The 19422-nt window shown below is 46.1% G+C and overlaps 1 protein-coding gene across 3 annotated transcripts in view; it reads right to left on the bottom strand.

The window, feature by feature from the left end:
* TRPA1 (transient receptor potential cation channel subfamily A member 1) overlaps positions 1-17963 on the bottom strand; it is a 44688-nt gene extending 26725 nt beyond the window's left edge. Inside the window, exons 1-3 of one of the 3 annotated variants that reach the window (XM_060277750.1) lie at positions 17846-17963; positions 10939-11087; positions 9122-9284 (exon numbers count right to left, since the gene is read on the bottom strand). In XM_060277750.1, the coding sequence (XP_060133733.1) occupies positions 9122-9284; positions 10939-11055 (280 nt within the window). In that variant the 5' untranslated portion in view covers positions 11056-11087; positions 17846-17963. Of the gene's footprint in view, positions 1-1094; positions 1180-6997; positions 7035-9121; positions 9285-10938; positions 11126-17845 lie in introns of those variants that run through there. The other 2 variants (XM_060277751.1, XM_035125682.2) reach the window with 2 other exon arrangements.
* Between the last annotated feature and the right edge of the window lie 1459 nt (positions 17964-19422).

The raw sequence follows: 19422 nt of genomic DNA, 5'->3' as shown, positions 1-19422 counted from the left end.
GAAAACAGAGTGGAATGTTATATCACACTTGTATGATGCACACAATGACTGATATTAATAATCATTATGTTTTAACAAAAATAGTAACTGTAAAAGTGCCAGCCTTTATTCGGCAGATTTTGTCCTGTATCATTTGCATACTGTAAATTTTAAATCACAAAATCTAAATGAAAGTGTGTGATACACTCTTAAAAAACAGTTAATGCTTTTTCTACTTATCTGCACTTGTAAATGCATTCTAACTGCCTGCTTTTTTAAGGCCAACCTCTTATTGATCTGCTGCTTCCAGGGTATGACACAAAGATGTGGTTTCTACAATAGGATATAGCCATCTGAAAATAAATCCAGTAAGTAAAAGAGTATGATTCCAAATGCAAAATGGACACACAGGTGCTTTTACATGGGCTATGTTGCTGTCAAAGTCATTTCCTAAATGTTTTTCGTCTCAATACAGACACAATACCTAAAAGCCTAGACACATAAGAGTTGCGGTGGTACAAGCTGTACTATGTCACCAGAGAAGGGGAGAAAACAGGAGGAAGGAGAATTGGGAAGATGGTGCAGGTGCAATTGCCAAGTCACATGACACTGAAATGTGCTGAACGGTTGCCGTCATGTGGGCTGTGTTTGACTGCATGGTAAAGTGATCATGCATCTCAGTCCCAGTTTTTCAATGGGCACGGGTATTTTACAGAACTACCAGAATATGGATCGGTAATAGCAATATAATATACCTGCAGACTCTTAAATAAAAAAATCACTAAGATTACCTGTTGATCAGAAAGTAAGAAAAGTCTTGCTGGATCAGACCAAAGATCATTGTAGTCCAGCATCCTGTTTTCACAGTGGTCAAACACTGTGGGAAGTTCACAAATAGGACACTCACCTGTTTGTGTTCCCCAGCAACAGTTATTTGGAGGCATACTGTCTTTGGAGGCAGAACAGCTAGTAGACACTGACAGCTTTACCCCCCCCCCCCATGAATTTATATAAACTTATTTTAAAGCTTTCCCAATTTGGTGGGCCATCACTATCTTGTGGTGGTGAAATTCATAATTTAACTATGTGCTGTGTGAAGACACACTTCCTTTTACCTGTCATGAGTCTTCCAACATTCAGCTTCATTGGATTCTCCTGCGTTCTGGTACAGTGAGAGAGGAAGAAAATTTTCTCTCTACCCTACTGTGAGGGACAGGGGATATCGCGAAGTCCCTCCCCTCCTGAGTTCAAGCCCGTCCCCGAGCAAAGGGGAAAGCAGGGAGAGTTCCGATTCCAGTGGGGAAGCAGGAAGTCGTGTCCGAGGCTCAGGCAGGGTAGAGGAGCCAGGGTCCCAGGTGGGACAGGAAGGGGCAAGTAAGGGGGGAAGACCCATCCCCCCAACTCCAGAATTACGCAGGAAGAGGAGGGGCAAGAGGATGGGTCTGCCAAAGCTTTTGTGTTGGAGAAAGACGCGCCAAAAGCCATTAGGAGGTTCTGAAACCGACTGACAACATCGCTCCGTGTAAATAGCAATGACTTGAGCACTGTAAATACGCAGCACCAATAAAAGAATAAAATGCAGAGCTGCGTAGCGTCGTTACTCTGAAGTAGTCCACTCCGGCCACTGTGACAGCAACCTCCTAATCATTTTTGGGCTACTTCGGAGTTGCCGGGATGAGCGTGTCCGAGGCGGAGAAGTGGCGGCAGATCGCTGAGCAAGCCCAGCTAGAACTGCAACAGCTGTCGCTGCAGGCGCAGGGAGAATTGAAGGCAGCTAAAGAGGAGACTAAGAAGGTCCGGGACGACCGGCTACAACTTGCGGAACAGGTGAGAGAGCTCCAGGAAAAAGAGCAGCATTTAAGGGCGGTGGCGGTAGACCTCCAAAACAAGCTGGATGCAGAGAAAAACAAGGCGGGAGGGGCTCCCCAAGTCCAAGTGCTGCCAGGAAGGAGAGCAGGGACCCTTGTAAGCAAGTTCAATGGAGACCCGAAGGAGTTTCAGGGCTTTGAGACTGAGATCGTGTATGCTCTTGAGCTGCACCAGAATGAGTTCCCCGATGATGAGCACAGAGTAGCGTTTATTGTGGAACATCTCACCGGAGCAGCCAGGGAGTGGCTAAGACCATTAATCGCAACCAAGAATCCTTGCATGAAAAATGTCCAACAATTTCTAGAAGGTTTGAGGACGATGTATTCGTCCGATAGTCATTTGGACCAGACTAAGGAGGAACTGCATAATTTACGCCAAGGAAATATGACAGTTCGCGCATATTGGGCGAAATTCACCATGCTGGTGCACAGACTGGGGTGGGTTTTGGATTCGCCTCCCATGCAAGCTGCGTTTTACTTGGGTTTGAGCGAGGAGGTGAAGGATGAACTCTCGAGAGGTCCAAAGCCCAGTACTATGGATCAGCTGAGCAAAGCAGCTCTGGCGGTGGGGGTGAGGCAGGAATCCCGGTGGAACGACAAGCAAGCGACGCGCGCAAAGCGGGCTTGGTTCCCACGGTCGCAGGAGAAGCCACTCCCTCAACAACCCTTTCAAGCCACGCCTGGAGCCAGCCAGGACCAGGAGCCCATGCAGATTGATAGCGCGCGCGCGCGGGCTTTTCAAACCCCAGCGGCGCCAAGACGCAAGGAGGGAAGGGGCGGGAATTGCTTTCTCTGCAACTCACCCCAGCATCTCGTCAGAGACTGCCCACATCGCAGGGAGTGGCAAGGAAAGGCGGGAACGGTGGTGCCCTCCCCCACTGACGCAGCACCACAGCAGGGAAACGGGAAAGCCTGGCTGCAGGAGACAAGGGGCAGCAGCCAGGCACAGTCAGCAGACAACAGCCCCAGCCCGCCCACCCGCACAGAGAGGTGCAGAGCCAGCCCACCCCTCCCAGAGCAGGAGTGGTTCTAGAAGTGACGCTAACGCTCCCAAATGGCTATCCCCTGACGGTCCTCGCCTTAATTGACAGTGGGGCGTCCGCCAACTTCTTCTCGAGAAGCTTTGCAGAAGAGCACCAAATCCAGCTTTTGCAGTTGGATTTTCCTCTGCACGTGGCAACCATTGACGGCAGGGAGCTGCTGGGAGGGGCCATCACACATCAAACCCCCCCCATGAGAATGACGGTGGGAAGGCACTCAGAGACACTGGCGTTCAACGTCACCACCATCTCAGACCCCCCCATCGTCTTGGGCATGAGCTGGCTGGCGCGCCACGACCCCTCCATCAGTTGGCACCAGAGGTGCATCACGTTTGGGTCGGACTTTTGTCTGGAACATTGCATGCAGCACCAACCAGGGGAGGGGCCTCCGATAGCCACGGTGGCCACCATGCATATCAAAGGGGGTGAGGCAATACCCAAGCAGTACTGGGACCTGCAGGAGGTCTTCAGCGAAGCGGAGTCCGACCACCTACCCCCGCACAGGCCTTTTGACTGCCAGATCAACCTGGTGCCAGGGGCGACGATACCCCCAGCCAAGCTGTACGCCATGTCAGACCAGGAACTGGAGGATCTGCGCGCTTTCATCGACAAGAACCTCAAGCGGGGGTTCATAAGGGAAAGCAAGGCAGCAGGGGGCAGCCCGGTCTTCTGGGTGGACAAGAAAGACACGCAACAGCGCCGTCTTGTGGTGGACTTTAGACGGCTGAATTCGGTGACAGAGCCAGTGGCTTTCCCCATGCCCAGAGTGGATGATCTCCTGACAGCGGCACGCAGGGGCAAGATTTTCACCAAGCTGGACCTAAGGGGGGCGTACAACTTGATCAGGATCCGGGAAGGAGATGAATGGAAAACCACGATGTTCACGCCTCTGGGCTCTTTTGAATATCTGGTGATGCCCTTCGGTTTGCAAGGGGGCTCAGCATGCTTCCAGGCCTTCATGCACCACGTCCTGGGGTCCCTCCTCTTCAGGAAATGCTTGGTCTTCCTAGATGACATCCTTATCTACTCGAATGACCCAGTGCAGCACGTGAAAGATGTCAGAGAGGTGTTGCAACGCCTGAAGGAGAACCACCTGTATGTGAAGCTGGAGAAGTGCAAGTTTCACACCAAAGAGGTGGACTTCCTGGGCTACAAGCTGTCAGACAAGGGGCTGGCGATGGACAAGGACAAGGTGCAGGCCATCCTGGACTGGCACAGCCCCAGGACGCGCAAAGATGCCCAACGCCTACTAGGCTTCGCTAACTTCTACAGGAAGTTCATCAAGAACTTCTCTCGCGTTACGGCTCCCATCACGGACTGCCTGAGAGGCAAGCAGAAGTTCAAGTGGACACCAGAGGCGCAAGCAGCGTTCGAAAGCCTCAAGAGAGTGTTCGCCTCAGACCAAAACCTGTTCCATGTGGTGCAGGACGCGCCCCTACGCATTGAGACAGATGCTTCTGAGAAAGCTGTGGGCGCAATTTTGTTGCAACTGGACGCCAACAGGGAGTGGAGACCCTGTGCCTTCTTCTCCAGGAAGCTGACACAGCCTGAACGCAACTACACAGTGTTTGATAGGGAACTTCTTGCGATCTACGCTGCGTTCCAGCACTGGCGACACTTCCTGGTGGGCGCAAAGCACCCCATCCAGGTGTGCACAGACCACAAGAACCTGGAGTTCTGGAGAACTGCCAGGGTGCTCAACCAGCGGCAGATACGGTGGGCAGAGTTCTTCTCGAACTTCAACTTCTCCATCCACTACATCCCGGGGGAGCAGAATGTCAGGGCGGATGCCCTCTCCCGCAAGCCAGAGTACATGGAGGAGGAGGCGCCACCAGCCCCAAGGCACATTTTCCCCCCGTCGGCATGGTCCTGCGGAGCAGCTGTGGTGAGCGAGGCAGAACTCACAGCACTGACGGCAGCGGATGAATTTGCCAACCGCATCTTCAGAGAACTGAGAGGGGGGAGGGAGCAGGCAAAAGACTTTGCAGAACGCAGAGGGCTGCTTTTCTACAAGGGTGCGCTGTACCTACCCACCACCCAGCTTCGACGTACGGTCCTCAAGCAGATGCACGACAACCCTACAGCGGGGCATTTTGGAAGGGACAAAACCGCTCACCTAGTCATGAGACACTTCTGGTGGCCAGGGGTGCGGGAAGATGTTCGAGACTATGTAAGGGGCTGTACCACCTGCCAGCGGGCGAAGGTGGTCAGAGCAGCGCCACCAGGGTTGCTGGAGCCCTTAGCCACACCACACAGGCCGTGGGAAGTGGTGTCCATGGACTTCATCACAGATCTGCCTTCGTCCAGGGGTAAGACTGCAGTGTTGGTGGTGGTGGACCTCATGTCCAAAATGTGTCACTTTATACCGTGTGCCAGGGCAGTCTCGGCAGAAGAGACAGCCAAACTGTTTGTTGATCACATTTTCAGACTGCATGGATTACCTTTAAGGGTTATTTCGGATCGTGGCCGCCAATTTGTTTCCAGGTTCTGGCGGCGGCTCATGAACCTCCTGCAGGTGGAGGTCAGCTTGTCGACGGCTAGACACCCGCAGACCAACGGACAAGCGGAGAGGGTCAACGCCATTCTGCAGCAGTACCTGAGATGCTACGTCAGCCAGCGGCAAACGGACTGGGTGGATCGCTTGCCACTAGCAGAATTTGCCTACAACAATGCAGTGCACGTCTCCACAGGGGTGTCGCCCTTTAAGGCCAATTACGGGCGCGACCTCAGATCTTTCCCAGAGAGGGAGAGGGAGGAGGAGGAGGAGGAGGGCCCACAGGCTGAGGATTGGGCAGAGGAACTGGAGACGGTGCACCAGCAGCTCAGAGAACACTTGGAGAGGGCCAAGGAAGCGTACAAAAAGGGGGCAGATCGCCACAGGCGACAAGGGGAGGTCATCAGGGTGGGGGACAAGGTGTGGTTGTCCTCGGAGGGCCTTCCCACCAGAGGGAGGTGCAAGAAGTTGGCACCCAAATGGCTGGGCCCCTTCACGGTCACGCAACAGGTCAACCCGGTGGCATACAGGCTGGCACTGCCAGAGGACATGAGGGTGCATCCAGTGTTTCATAGATCGCTGCTGTCGCCGTACAGGGAAAGCAGCAGGCTCAGGGACAGCGAACAAACCCCCGAGGGAGGGGGGGAGAGGGAAAACAGGGAGCAACTCAATGAGGCCACGGCCATCCTGGATTCAAGGTGGGGGGTGGGGGGCCTGGAGTACCTCATGGCATGGGAGGATGCTCCACCGTCCCAGAATGAATGGGTTCCCGCCACTCAGATACAGGAGGAATTCTTGGTGGAAGAATTTCACGCACTCTTTCCCCACAGACCCAAGCCCTGGCACATGGAAAGGGAGGGGGAGGAGGAGGAGGCACGGGAGAACAGCTCACCATGGCGCTGGGAAGCGGAGTTTGAGGAACCAGAGGATGAGGTATGGGTGTCGCCAAGATCCACCCAGTCAGAGGAAGGAGCAGATTGGCAAAACATTTTTACCCCCACCAGCTCAGACGCCACGGACTTTTTGGGATTCCCGTCCTCCCAGGCGGAAGGGGGGGGCTCGCAGGACTGGGGGGAGGTGTTCACACCAACGGGATCGGAGAGCACCGAGTTTTTAGGCTTCCAGTCGTCACCGACACATGGGGGGGGCCTGGGGAGGGGTGAAGGAGAGCTTGGGAGGGGGGTGGATGTGAGGGACAGGGGATATCGCGAAGTCCCTCCCCTCCTGAGTTCAAGCCCGTCCCCGAGCAAAGGGGAAAGCAGGGAGAGTTCCGATTCCAGTGGGGAAGCAGGAAGTCGTGTCCGAGGCTCAGGCAGGGTAGAGGAGCCAGGGTCCCAGGTGGGACAGGAAGGGGCAAGTAAGGGGGGAAGACCCATCCCCCCAACTCCAGAATTACGCAGGAAGAGGAGGGGCAAGAGGATGGGTCTGCCAAAGCTTTTGTGTTGGAGAAAGACGCGCCAAAAGCCATTAGGAGGTTCTGAAACCGACTGACAACATCGCTCCGTGTAAATAGCAATGACTTGAGCACTGTAAATACGCAGCACCAATAAAAGAATAAAATGCAGAGCTGCGTAGCGTCGTTACTCTGAAGTAGTCCACTCCGGCCACTGTGACACCTACATATCCACAGTTAAGTCACACTCAAGAGTAGACCTACAGAAACAAATGAACAAGTAAATGAAGCCCACTGATTTCAGTGGGTCTGCTCTGAGTATGGCTAGTTGGACGCCAGTCTCTGTTTGCTATTTACTAGGCACTTCCAACTTCCCCAGAGAAGTTCCAGAGGTGGCACAAACTAAATTTAGTATTATATGGAGGACAGGACACTGGATACATATGTAATTTTTGTTACCTCTATTTACAACATAAAAGTATTCCAATAGCCATGAAAATAATGGTCTGGGGATCTAAAGAGTTACTTTAGATACGGCCAAGAACTTGAGCATGTCCATCTCTACTTTTCAATTTTTTATCTGAACTGCAGAAAACATTTAACTGGTTTTAAAAGGCCCCTCAGTTTTAAAAGCAGTTAATCATGTGATATTAACTGCTTTTAAAACTGAGGGGCCTGTGATATAGAGGGACCCAGGTGGCGCTGTGGTTAAACCACTGAGCCTAGGGCTTGCTGATCAGAAGGTCGGCGGTTCGAATCCCTGTGACGGGGTGAGCTCCTGTTGCTTGGTCCCAGCTCCTGCCAACCTAGCAGTTCGAAAGCACGTCAAAATGCAAGTAGATAAATAGGAACCGCTACAGCGGGAAGGTAAACGGCGTTTCCATGTGCTGCTCTGGTTTGCCAGAAGCGGCTTTGTCATGCTGACCACATGACCTGGAAGCTGTACGCCGGCTCCCTCGGCCAATAATGCGAGATGAGCGCGCAACCCCAGAGTCGGTCACGACTGGACCTAATGGTCAGGGGTCCCTTTACCTTTAATCATGTGATATAGGGAGCTGCTCCTCAAGAAACACATAAGTTTGGACATGCAGATCCAGGGCAGTATCCAATTAAATAGTTATACTACAGGTAGTGCAACAACTTTTAGCCATGCAATGTAACTTTTCTGCCTCTCCTCTCTTGTGTAAACCACAGTGCCTCCTGAATCTGTTCTGGTGCTTCCCTCAACCCTCCAGAACAGATTTAGGAGGCACAAGGCATGCATGTTGTTCTTTGCATACACACACAGAGAGAGCAACCTGAAACTACAGACCATGGAGATCCACATTCGAAAATTCTTAGTGAGCCCTTGTGATGTTACTGTAAATGAGGAGCTTAATCTGCTAGCAAAGTGGTAAAGTAATGAGTTCTTAGCCTATGCAAACACTCAGGTCTGCATGTGCAAGCATCGCTGCAACTGCCCTGAAGGTAGAATGGGAAAACCTGGAAGACTGTTATGGCAGCTTTGGATGAGGACTATTGTTCCACAGTGGAAGAAGGCTGCTTTGCACTCATGAACCCAGAAAAAGATGCAGAATGACTAACCCTGAGAATGGAATTGCACACAAATATTACTTGGGTGCTCACCATTACAACTGCTTTTTGAGGTGGGCGACATCCCATTAAGCTATAAGCGCATCTCCTTTGCATCACATGCTCCTTTCACCAGTTATCAGAAGACCTACCATTGTCACCTGAGTGCCACATGGGTACATAAGCAGAGAGAAATGTCCTCTGCGTGGCTGATGCCTCAAGGCAACGCAGCACGAGACAGTGAAAACATTTAGTAGACCTACATATGGTAGTGTGGGGATTTGTTGTGAAGAGGCACACACAAAGGTAATGTGATCTCATTAGTTAATGAAGTAGCTGCTATACTGTGTGGTTATCAAGTTTTGTGCTCAAGCTATTAATAAAGTCAAAACATGATACTATGGATTGGATATGAGTTTAGTTGACTGACTACCCTGTTTCTCATATTTTAAGACATACCCATAAAATAAGCCATAGCAGGATTTTTAAGCATTCAAGGAATATAAGCCATACCCCGAAAATAAGACATAGTGATAGGTGCAGCAGCAATGCCGGCCGCGGCAGGAGGAGGAGGAAAAAAATAAGACATCCCTTGAAAATAAGCCATAGTGTGTTTTTTTGAGGAAAAAATGAATATAAGACATGTCTTATAATATGAGAAACACGGTAGATACACATCCCAACATGCTGAGACTAGAACACAAGACTTCTCCCATGAAATTTTATATGTGCTGATCAATAGATACATGCTTTAAATAATAATGATTTTTGTCACCTTCAGTTGAAGAACCATCTATAATCATTTGCATTAGCTCAAGTTGACCTCCTGCTGCAGCATGATGCAATGGAGTGGCATTTAGCTCATCCAGTTTCTTAAGACCATCCCGATTCTTCTTAATGAAACTTCGTAGTCTGCAGGTACTTCCATCTGAGATCACCTAATTTTGGATTATTATTATTTTTTAAATGCAATAATACTTATTTTCAAAGAGAATGTAGTACTGAAATGCCACATTCTATAGACATGCTTTTAATCTGTTAGAGCCAGGAAGCTAAAAGTTAACCAAATTGGATTACATTGGTATGAATCATCTTTTAATCTAATAAAAGAGAGTGCAGAAAAGGGTGACCAAGATGATAAAAGGTGTGGAAACCAAGACTGTTTTGCCTAATACGGTATATCTAAAGGGCCGTCACATGGAAGATGCAGAAAGCTTGTTTTCAACGGCTCCAGAGGGGAAGACCCAAACCAATGAATTCAAATTACAAGAAAGGAGATTCTGACTAAACATTAGGAAGAACTTTCTGACAGCAAGAACTGTTTAACAGTAGGACCGACTACCTTGGAGGATGTTGGGCTCTTCTTCACTGGAGGTTTTTAAACAGAGGTTGGATGGTCAACTGTCAGGGATTTTTTAGCTGTGATTCCTGCATTGCAGGGTGTGGACTAGAATGATGACCCTTTCCAACTCTACAAGTCTATGATTCTATCCCACTTATCTTTGTTCAGGAGACAATTTTTCCTCCAGGCTCACAGGACAGCAAATGCAGGGTTCTAGTTTTGGCTCAATTTATTGAGCTGTATTAGCTCTGAAAATATCATAGTGTGGTGCTTACAACATAGTGTGGTGCTACAACATAATTCTTAAAACAAGAGATAGAATCAAAGAATATGGCTTTCTCTCCAGCAATGCTACTTGCATTCATTACATTGGAATAGTACATTATGGCATATGAGCCAGAGTGTGGATATGATGAATATATGACTTGGGGGGGGGGGGAGGCATCTGTTGCGTGCTTTGTTTTTTGTTTTGTTTTTTCACATGGAGAGAGGTCCTAAGACCTATATCCTATATTAACCTTTGGATCAAGGCCAACGAAAAGATTAAAACTTTTTATGATTGCAACATATCTGAATCTTGTGAGTCATAGGAAATTACCAGATTAATTTGAGTTAGTTCTGATATTGCTGTTAAAGGCAACACAAAACAGATTAGCAGCAAGTAACCCTTAAAACGTGTGCATTTTAAACTACATAAACTGAACTCAAAACATCCTACAAATTCATTCCATTCTTCTCCATTCTACAAAATAGGTGTTTTTTTAAGAACAACCATAGAATTCTAAAAGGTAACCTAGTCCAACATTATGACTCAAAGGAGGTTTTAGAGAAGTTTTAGATCCCAGAAACAAGTACATTCCCAATACATGCATCATTTTTAAGAGCTGAGTTTTCAGCAACCTGGACTTCTTGGCCAGGGTATTGAAACTGCCTTTGGACCATCACTTTGTGCACTTAACATGTTTACCAGGAAGAGATTCAACAGGTGCAGAGTCTGCCAGTATGGAGGTGCACCAAAAGGAAAACTTTGGCCTGTTGAATTTCCGACGGATCTTCCTCCATGGTTAATCCTGGCCGGAAAAGAGACCAAGGACCCAGAACAGGATTTCCCCAGAAGCACAGATCTGAAGACACTGCATACCTGTTCCCGGCAGCCCCGCGATGGGCGGCTGCTTCAGGCTTCAATCTTATACCCCATTAACCTACCGGGACTTTAAGTGCCGCCGAACTCGGGCGGCCAGGCGCTTTACCTTAAACACATCCTGCGAGGCGACCGAGGCGGCGTCGGCTTCGCACACGACCCCTTCGTAGCAGGTGTCCTGCTTGCTCTGGCCGGACTGGAACAGCTTCAGGAAGGCGCGCTTCATGGTGTCGCTGCCAGTCCGTCTCCCGCGGCGACCTGTGGGAGACACCAGAAGGAGCCATCTGTGCAGGGGGAAGCCCAGCCCGAGAGAGGAGGAGGAGGAGGGACGGGCGAAGTGCACACACCCACAAAAGAGGAGGCGCGAATGGGGCGCCGTCAGACGGAGCCGGCTGCACGAGGAAGAGGCGTGAGGAAAGGCCGCGAGCGAGCGGCGGGCTCGTGGAAGAGATTCCCGCCTCCGGAGTCGAGGGAGAGCAGGGGCGGCGGCGGCGGCCTGAGGGGTCTCGCCGGAGGAACAGCGCGGCGCCGGTGCGCTCGCCTCGCGAAGCTGAAGCGGCCTGCGCTAGAACAAGGCTCGACCGCCAAAGGAGGAAATTAGCGCCTCAGCCGAGGAGTGGGGCCCCTCTCGGCTGTCCGCCGTGGGGAGCGCAGTGGTGCCTATGTGGCGACATCCCCACTCAGACAGACGCTTTTGTGCTGCTGCTGCTGCTTCCCCTCAGGAACGAGCAAGACCATTTAGGCCGGTACCCAGAAATTTGCGGGTTGGACTCCCTAAGGGCACGCTCGCAAGGCCAAAAGAACCTAAACACCGGCAGCCTAGTATGTTTCTCATTTATTATATAAAGCACTGAATAGCTATTAACAACCTATTTCCTTTTTAAGTGCCAATTTTATATGTACTGAAGAAGATACAGCCTAAGGCTGAGCAGTTAACAAACCCCTCACAGGGACAAAAACCACCCAGAATGTAAACTGTAAAAGCAACATAATTATAAATAACAAGCAGCTTTTAAAAAAGTTAACTTTTTAATTTTTTTAAAATAAAACTAACATGGGAATTTGGTATGGCACTCTAGAAACACCAGAATATTCTCATTGTAATTAAGCAACAAAAAGTGTGAAATATACCTATAATGTTAATCTACAACTTTAGTAAAAAGAAATTTAAAAAACCCTGCCTAATGCTTGCCCGTTTTATAAGGGAAGGTTGAAGGAAATAACAGGGTATGGTTTTCCTAGCAAAGAGAAGACTTGAGGGCAATGGGGTAGTAAAGAATGAGCTGGTTTGCAATGGCTACAACTAAGTGATAGGGCTCAACATGAAATGGGGTAGGCATTTTCCCTGTGCAGTGAGAGAGTTGTGTCTTAGAGATGCTGGAGGCAAGAGACAGAAAAGTCTGCTCAGTTCTAGGCTTTGGGGCTTCCCTGGAAACAACAGAGAAACAAGAAAAAATATTTTATAAAATTTATACACTGCTTGATTTAAAAAACAAAACCTCTCAAAGATCTTGTTAAAGCTCTCAGCTCCTCCATCCTACACTCAGGTTCTATACTGTATATGTGTAAATGAAACCTCACATCCTAAAGACACAAAAGTCTGTACTGTATTGACCATCATTCCAAGGAAGCCAAACTCTAGAAAACGCTTGGAACCCCTGGAGTCTCTTCCCACTCAGAGATTGGGCTGGCACATAACATTATGTAGAATTTATTATTGAACCTTGGAAAACAAATTTATTCTGCCCAGCAGCAGCAGACATTGTAAATACACCACCACGCACATAGAACTATGGTTCCTTCAGAATTCTTCCCTCTATGACTTTATTATGTCCAGGGCTTTTTTCCCCCAGCTGGAACTGAGTTCCAGCAGCTCTCAGGTGGGTGCCATTGCCATTATAAGAGAACAAAGGAGGTGTTCATGGTGAGTTCCGGCACCATTTTTTCTAGAAAAATAGCACTGATTATATCCACACGTCCTTGTATTTTTATTTCCATTGCAGGGGCTCATGGCACGTTCAAGAGCGTGCTATTTATATGAGAAACAGTGCTAAAGAGGAACTATTTCTTCCCTAGGTAAAGGGACCCCTGACCATTGGGTCCAGTCGTGACCGACTCTGGGGTTGCGCGCTCATCTCGCATTATTGGCCAAGGGAGCCGGCATATAGCTTCCAGGTCATGTGGCCAGCATGACAAAGCCGCTTCTGGCAAACCAGAGCAGCACATGGAAATGCCGTTTACCTTCCCGCTGTAGCGGTTCCTATTTATCTACTTGCATTTTGATGTGCTTTCGAACTGCTAGGTTGGCAGGAGCTGGGACCAAGCAATGGGAGCTCACCCCGTCACAGGGATTCGAACCGCCGACCTTCTGATCAGCAAGCCCTAGGCTCAGTGGTTTAACCACAGCGCCACCTGGGTCTTCCCTACTCCCAATCAAAACAGGCAAGTACACCACACAAACATTTTTTTTAACCCAAACTTCTCCTACAACTATGTTTTGACCTTTAAAGGTTATGCAAGCCTTTGCTGCTGCTTCAGTCTTCTTCCCATGTAAAGATGACTACATATACAGTATAAATTTACAGAGTTCATACCCAGCCAATAGTCCGTGGTAACAAAGCTCTGACCAACTCTGCCTCACTGAATAATGATTTGCTAACTGCAACGAGGAAGGCATAAGGAATGTCAATGGTTTTGATTACACGGGGCTAAAACTATCCAGTCCCTGTCCCAGTTTGTGGAAGTTTCACAGATATAATCTCATAAGTAATGTTCAAGTTAAATGTTAAGCAGAGCTCTCTGATCCTTCTGGCATTTTTCAGCCTCGGAAAGGCAGGAAAAGGTTATTTTTGGGTTAAAATCACCCTCTATAAGGTGCCTTTTTACCCACAAGAGGAAAGGAGATGGTGGAGACCCCCATGGGTGAAAAAGAAGGTGAAAAAATGGCTAGAGAGGAAGGGGTTAAGCAGTCTTCATGCACTCTTCTTCCATGCAGCCCTGAGGTATTTGGCTTCCAAAATAAAAAATGCAGAAGAAGAAAAATTACTGAACTCTGTACAGCCTTGAGACCTTCTGTATGCAAAGCACGTTCTCTGCCACCAGGCATTGGTCTCTTCCCAGGTGACCTGAGATGCCCCGAGAAAAGGAGACATTTGTATATGTCTTCCTATAAATAGGGATGTATTTCTACATTACTCAGCTGGAATGTGGTACAAAGACACCCTGATTACTAGAAAAATCTAAAAAGATATTTTCACATCATTAACCCCACAGTTCAGTCCATAAAATTTATCACCTAACAGAAAAGAACATTCCAAGACAGAACAAACAAAATTACATATGGGACAACTACTGTACATGAAACTATGGTGGGAGATAATCTGGGTCTACAAGGTTTGGTGTCATCACTATGCTGCCAACACTCAGCTCTATTTTACTAGTAGCATAATATATGCCAGCATGTTTCCCAAGGTATTGATGCACGCCACAGCAATCTCCAAGCGGTGTGAGATTCCAGGGGTCCCAGGTGGTTACCCAAGGTTCGTGTTTTCTTTGGAAACAAGGCACAGCGGAGATTCTGGTGTTTTTATGATATATGGTTTATTTACACATATATACAACCTGAGCCTGTGGTGGAGGGGGTCACAGCACTACACTCCAAGGGGTTCTTGCTTTCCCATGGCCTCATTTTTAGATGTCAGCAGAAATTAGCCATGGCACTCTCCGTTGCTCTGTTCCAGCTTGCTGCGTTTCATGGTCCGCCACCTTTTCCTCCCAAGCTCACATCCCAGCCAACCGCAATCCTAAAAGAAACTACTCTTCTTCAAACTCTGGCCTTTGGCCTGCAAACTAACTCACAGCTGGAGAATAGGCCCTCCTGACAGCTGTCTGTCACAGAGCCCCAGCTTTCTTAATGTTACAATAATGGTTCATCACTTTGCCATTGTTAACAACTCATACTTAGTAGCCATCATCAGGCTGGCCTGGCTATTCCTGCTGGATCCAGGAATTCAGGGGGCTTGAACCTAACACCTATTAGGTAATAGAGGAATCTGGCACCTCCAACTCACAATGATATCTTGAAAGATTTTCAGTGCTCAAAACTAAGCTCCATTGAGTTCAAAGTAGCTTACTTCCGGATGTCTGTAGGATTGCAGCCTCAATGAGATGTTATAAGATTTAGAATTTAAACAGATTTTTATGTTTATTGTTACCTATCCTATCCCAAGGCTTTAAATTAGATTAGACAATTAAAAATAATCATGTACATTCTACAAACAATTTTGGTTTGCATTGAACAGACTATGCTGTTGAAATAACGGCACAGGACTACTACTGTTACAGATCTTAGTTTCAAATTTTTATTTATTGCTAATATTTTAGTTTAACTGATCTAACGAGAAGCCATGTTCCCAAAGAATAAACAATACAGCAGGATTTTATGGTATTTGTTCATTCTTTGAGGCTGATTACATTTTCATCTTTTTAAAGCAGTGCGAGTTTGGAAGCATAAAATAATATTAAGGGGAAATTCTGAGAATGTGGAAAAAAGATAGTGAAGAATTAGTTCCTAAGGGGAATGAAATAGAATTGTAATATTACTGACCATAGTTTCCTATTTCCCCATAATGATTCACATAAGTAACCAATTCAAATAAGCAGGCAAAAAGTAGGCAGTATTGTTTTCCCCAGAGTCGACTGAAAACACTTTTATGCACATTCTTGCCAATATGAGCTTGCTAATGGTAAAACAATGGACCCATTAAGATATGCAAGATTCACTAAAGATAACCACAGAGCAAACCTTCAATGAAAATAAGATTGTTTAATAAATGAACTGTATTCACAGTAAGAACACAATTCTGCCAAATATATGAAGCTGACAGATCCTATGCATGTCGATTTAGAAGTAAGCTTCACTGAGTTCCATGGGACACCTTGGTGAGTAAAAGGATGCAGCTATAATCAAGATACGCTTACTTAGGCTAAAACAATGGCAGATAGACAATTAATTTCAGAATCTATTACATAATGGGAATAATAAGTGTGGAAGTTTGCATACATGCTTAGTTACTTTAATGTTGCCGTTTATTTTTACTGTATTTACTTCTGTGACAAAATAGATTTTCACATGGTCTTCTTTCTGCCTGAGGTGGGGATGGTGGGCAGAGATAATACTGCACTTGCAGCCCATCTTGTCAGCTGGCCTCTCTGCTTCCAGCCAATCAGGAGAGCCTGAGCAGGAAGGACAGAGGGGCACCAAGGTGAATCTGGTTCACCTGAAAGATTACAAGGGGTGCCTCTTCCCAAGGACACAACCAGTTCCTTCCCAGCCTGCCCATCCCTACGCACCTCTTTTTGTTGTAGCTTGTAACATACATTGAAGTAATCTTAGGATTGCTGTGAACCCAGTGTTAGCTGCTGGTTGGTGGGGCTAGGAAGGAAATTTACATGTGGCTGGAACTAGCAGAATCAGTTTCAAAATCCTATGATGTTTGTATTGTTGATTCCCTGGGAGGGATGGTTTATTGTTGCTGTTTACCACAGCTTTGTTGTGTCACAATTATCAAAGGGCACTAAGGCATTCAGCAGGATTAATAAATGCAAGGTAGCTGGGGGTGGGATGTTAGGGCACAGGAGTTGGATATCCCATTGCAGGGGTGGTGGCAGCAGTGTGCCACTCAAATGGCATTAAAGCCATTGATGGCCATCACTGATTCTCCATGTCCCAATTCAACTCCGCAGCCTGGGCTGAGTTAAGCAATGTGGCAATGTCAAGCATAGAACCTTAGCCTTATGCCATGCTACTTGCCTTTGTGAAGCTGTATCCAATGATGTTGCTATTATACTCCCAAATTGGGTGTCCAGTACAGTCTGTTCACTCACAACAACCACTGTGCTCTATGAGGCATGATAATTTTCTGAAAGAGATTCCTTAAAGGCATTAAGCCTCCCTCCCCCCCTCTTTATATTCTGTTGAGCAAATTGAGATTCTTCTCCAGAAATTTGATAGAACATTCTCACACAGTCATCTTTCCCCACAGTCAGTTTTTGCATTGTTTTGGTCTGGGTATAGGGCATTTCTTAGTAGTTCAGCAGATAAAAATGCACCTTAAAAAAACTGGTTTAATAAGATAGGAATATTTTAATCTCCTCTATGTAACCTAAGAACTTTATAGGTAGAAAATATTATGTTTCCTTCATTCTGGCCAATGCTAAAATGAAGTCACTAACTGTATTAACAGAAAACTGTAATACAAAAATAGCAAGCTAAATTAGAATATAAATGTTGCAGAATATTCTTACTTTAGTTTGAGAAGGTAGATTAACATTACTTTCACAATTCAAACCCCTTTCACAATTCAAACCTCCAATTGCGTTAACAAGCAATATACAGTAGTTCCTAACCCCAGAGGATTACAGTCTCTATAACATGGCCAGAAGAATGGGAATAGAAAGTGTTAAAAGTTTGGTCAGAGATGGGATGAAGGGGTGGAGAAGGATATGATGGGAAAAACAAGTGAATAGAAGGAAGTTAATTACCAAAGAGCACTGAGTGAATTGGTGATCCAAAAGTCAATTTGCAAAATAAATACATACTAAACAGAGGTGTAAATGAAAAAGGGTTTTGGCTTAATATGTAGAGATAGCAAGGCCTTTCCTTGACATGAACACATCTGGAACAAGGCACAAAGAGCAGAATGCAAGAAGTGAAAGAAGTGGCCTGATATTATGGGCACACATGGAGTGATAACAAAAAGGGAAATTATAGACAACGAGGACAAAGGCACAAGCAACAGCAAAATTGTAGCGAAGAGAACTGAATTCATTTAAATATTTTCAGACCTTGATGATGCGATCATAATGGGATGTGGACTGTGTCTTCTAAAGAAAAGAATAGCATCAAATGCTAAGAGATTTCTTCATTTGTGGATGTTGAAGAAACATATTTTAAAAAATACAAAATACAATGCATGGTCATCTTATTGGATTAGCAAAAGCAATATTTTACTTACTTTGCAAAGAAGTTTTCAGGGGTAGAGGTCTCAGTTCTGCACAAATAACTCCAAGACACAGCTATCTGACTCTTCATCTGCTGTTCCTTACATATAATTCAGTAGGGGAGTGCTGCTTGAAGCTGTGTTATGCTTGATGTTGATGCGAAAGTTATTTATGTAAGAGATGTCTGGCCAATGAACAATGTGGGAGGAGCATGCATTATCAGAATGTCCTCCAGGACCTTATTTTGTTTTAATATTCCATTTTCAAGACTGGCAGCGTTATATCAAGAGAGTTTCTAATGCTTCAACTTGGTTAGGTGGTCACAGGAGGGCATTTGTTGACCTTCTCAGTGAACTAATTGCTTTTAATGGATAGTCTAAACAGCAGTGTACAGGAATACAGTCTACATAGTTAGAATCACTGTCCTGATAAGTGAATTTTTAAAACTCATGAAAAGGAATGTGATCAGTATCTAATGCATTATGGCATAGTGGAAAGGTTGCACATACTGTACTTTTTTACCCTGAAAGTAAATTGTCCCTGTTTGGTTTGCATTGAAGGGGGGGGGGGATGTTTCCTTCATTAAGTTCATTCTCTAATGCACTTTAAGTTTATATCTAGCAAAAGTATCAATGTGTGTGTCCTTTCAGCATTTTGTTGACTTGTTGGCTTTATGAGAACATTTTGCGTGACAGAAAATCTCTTTAAAGAACAGCTGTTGTGGCTACTTGATTAGTCACTTCCCAAACTACACAACTGGCTGTTTCTTACTTAGTAAATGATTCCTCTGGTTCTTTAAAGAATCACCTATGTGGTTTGAAGAAACAAAAATACTTTCTTTAGACAGTATATGTTTACAAAGAGATTCAAAACACAAATGGGAAATCAGGAGTACTTTTAAAAATCAGTAGATTTTGCCCCTCTTATTCCTTTTCCCTGCCTTCAAAATACAGCAGATTTCCCATTTGTGTGTTGAATTTCTTCGTGAATATATACAAAGTATTTCAGTATCTTTAAACCCCTCCAGTGATGACTTTGCTCTTGGCAAAATAATTGTTTATGCAATAATACTTACACACAGTACTTTTCTTCTAGACCAAAAGGTGCTCGCACTGAAGTTGTTATATTAAGTGCCACATTTTAACCAGTGCTTTTCTCCTAGAAAAAAAGGTGGTGGTATTCATACCCTTGAGAACCCCTATTTAAAAAAGCACTGCTTACATAGAAGACGTTCTCATTGATTGTTACCAGAATTTGGTCTGGTAAATGTGGATAATCTGAAATTCCTGCCTAAAATATTACTATAACTGTCTTGATTATCCTGAACAGGCCTATTGCTTTGGCATATTCTGATTAACCTTGATGCGAGACAAAGGCTTAATGGAAGGTCTTGAATTTTCCTGAATTGCTGGCTAGCTTATCACTGTATGCTTCTTACAGATAAGTTCTCATAACCCAGTAGCTAAGTAAGCCTTCAAGTTGCTTGTGTTAAGTAGAATGTGTGAGATTAAAGAATGTACACCTGTATTTTGTGTGGGTCCCTAACAAGTATTATATGGACATAAAATATTTTATCAAATTTTAACTTGCA

The sequence above is a fragment of the Zootoca vivipara genome, chromosome 8 (genome assembly GCF_963506605.1).
Source record: "Zootoca vivipara chromosome 8, rZooViv1.1, whole genome shotgun sequence".
Taxonomy (NCBI): Eukaryota; Metazoa; Chordata; class Lepidosauria; order Squamata; family Lacertidae; genus Zootoca; species Zootoca vivipara.
Note: the sequence above shows the minus strand (reverse complement) of the source record. Positions and strands in the feature narration are given on the sequence as shown.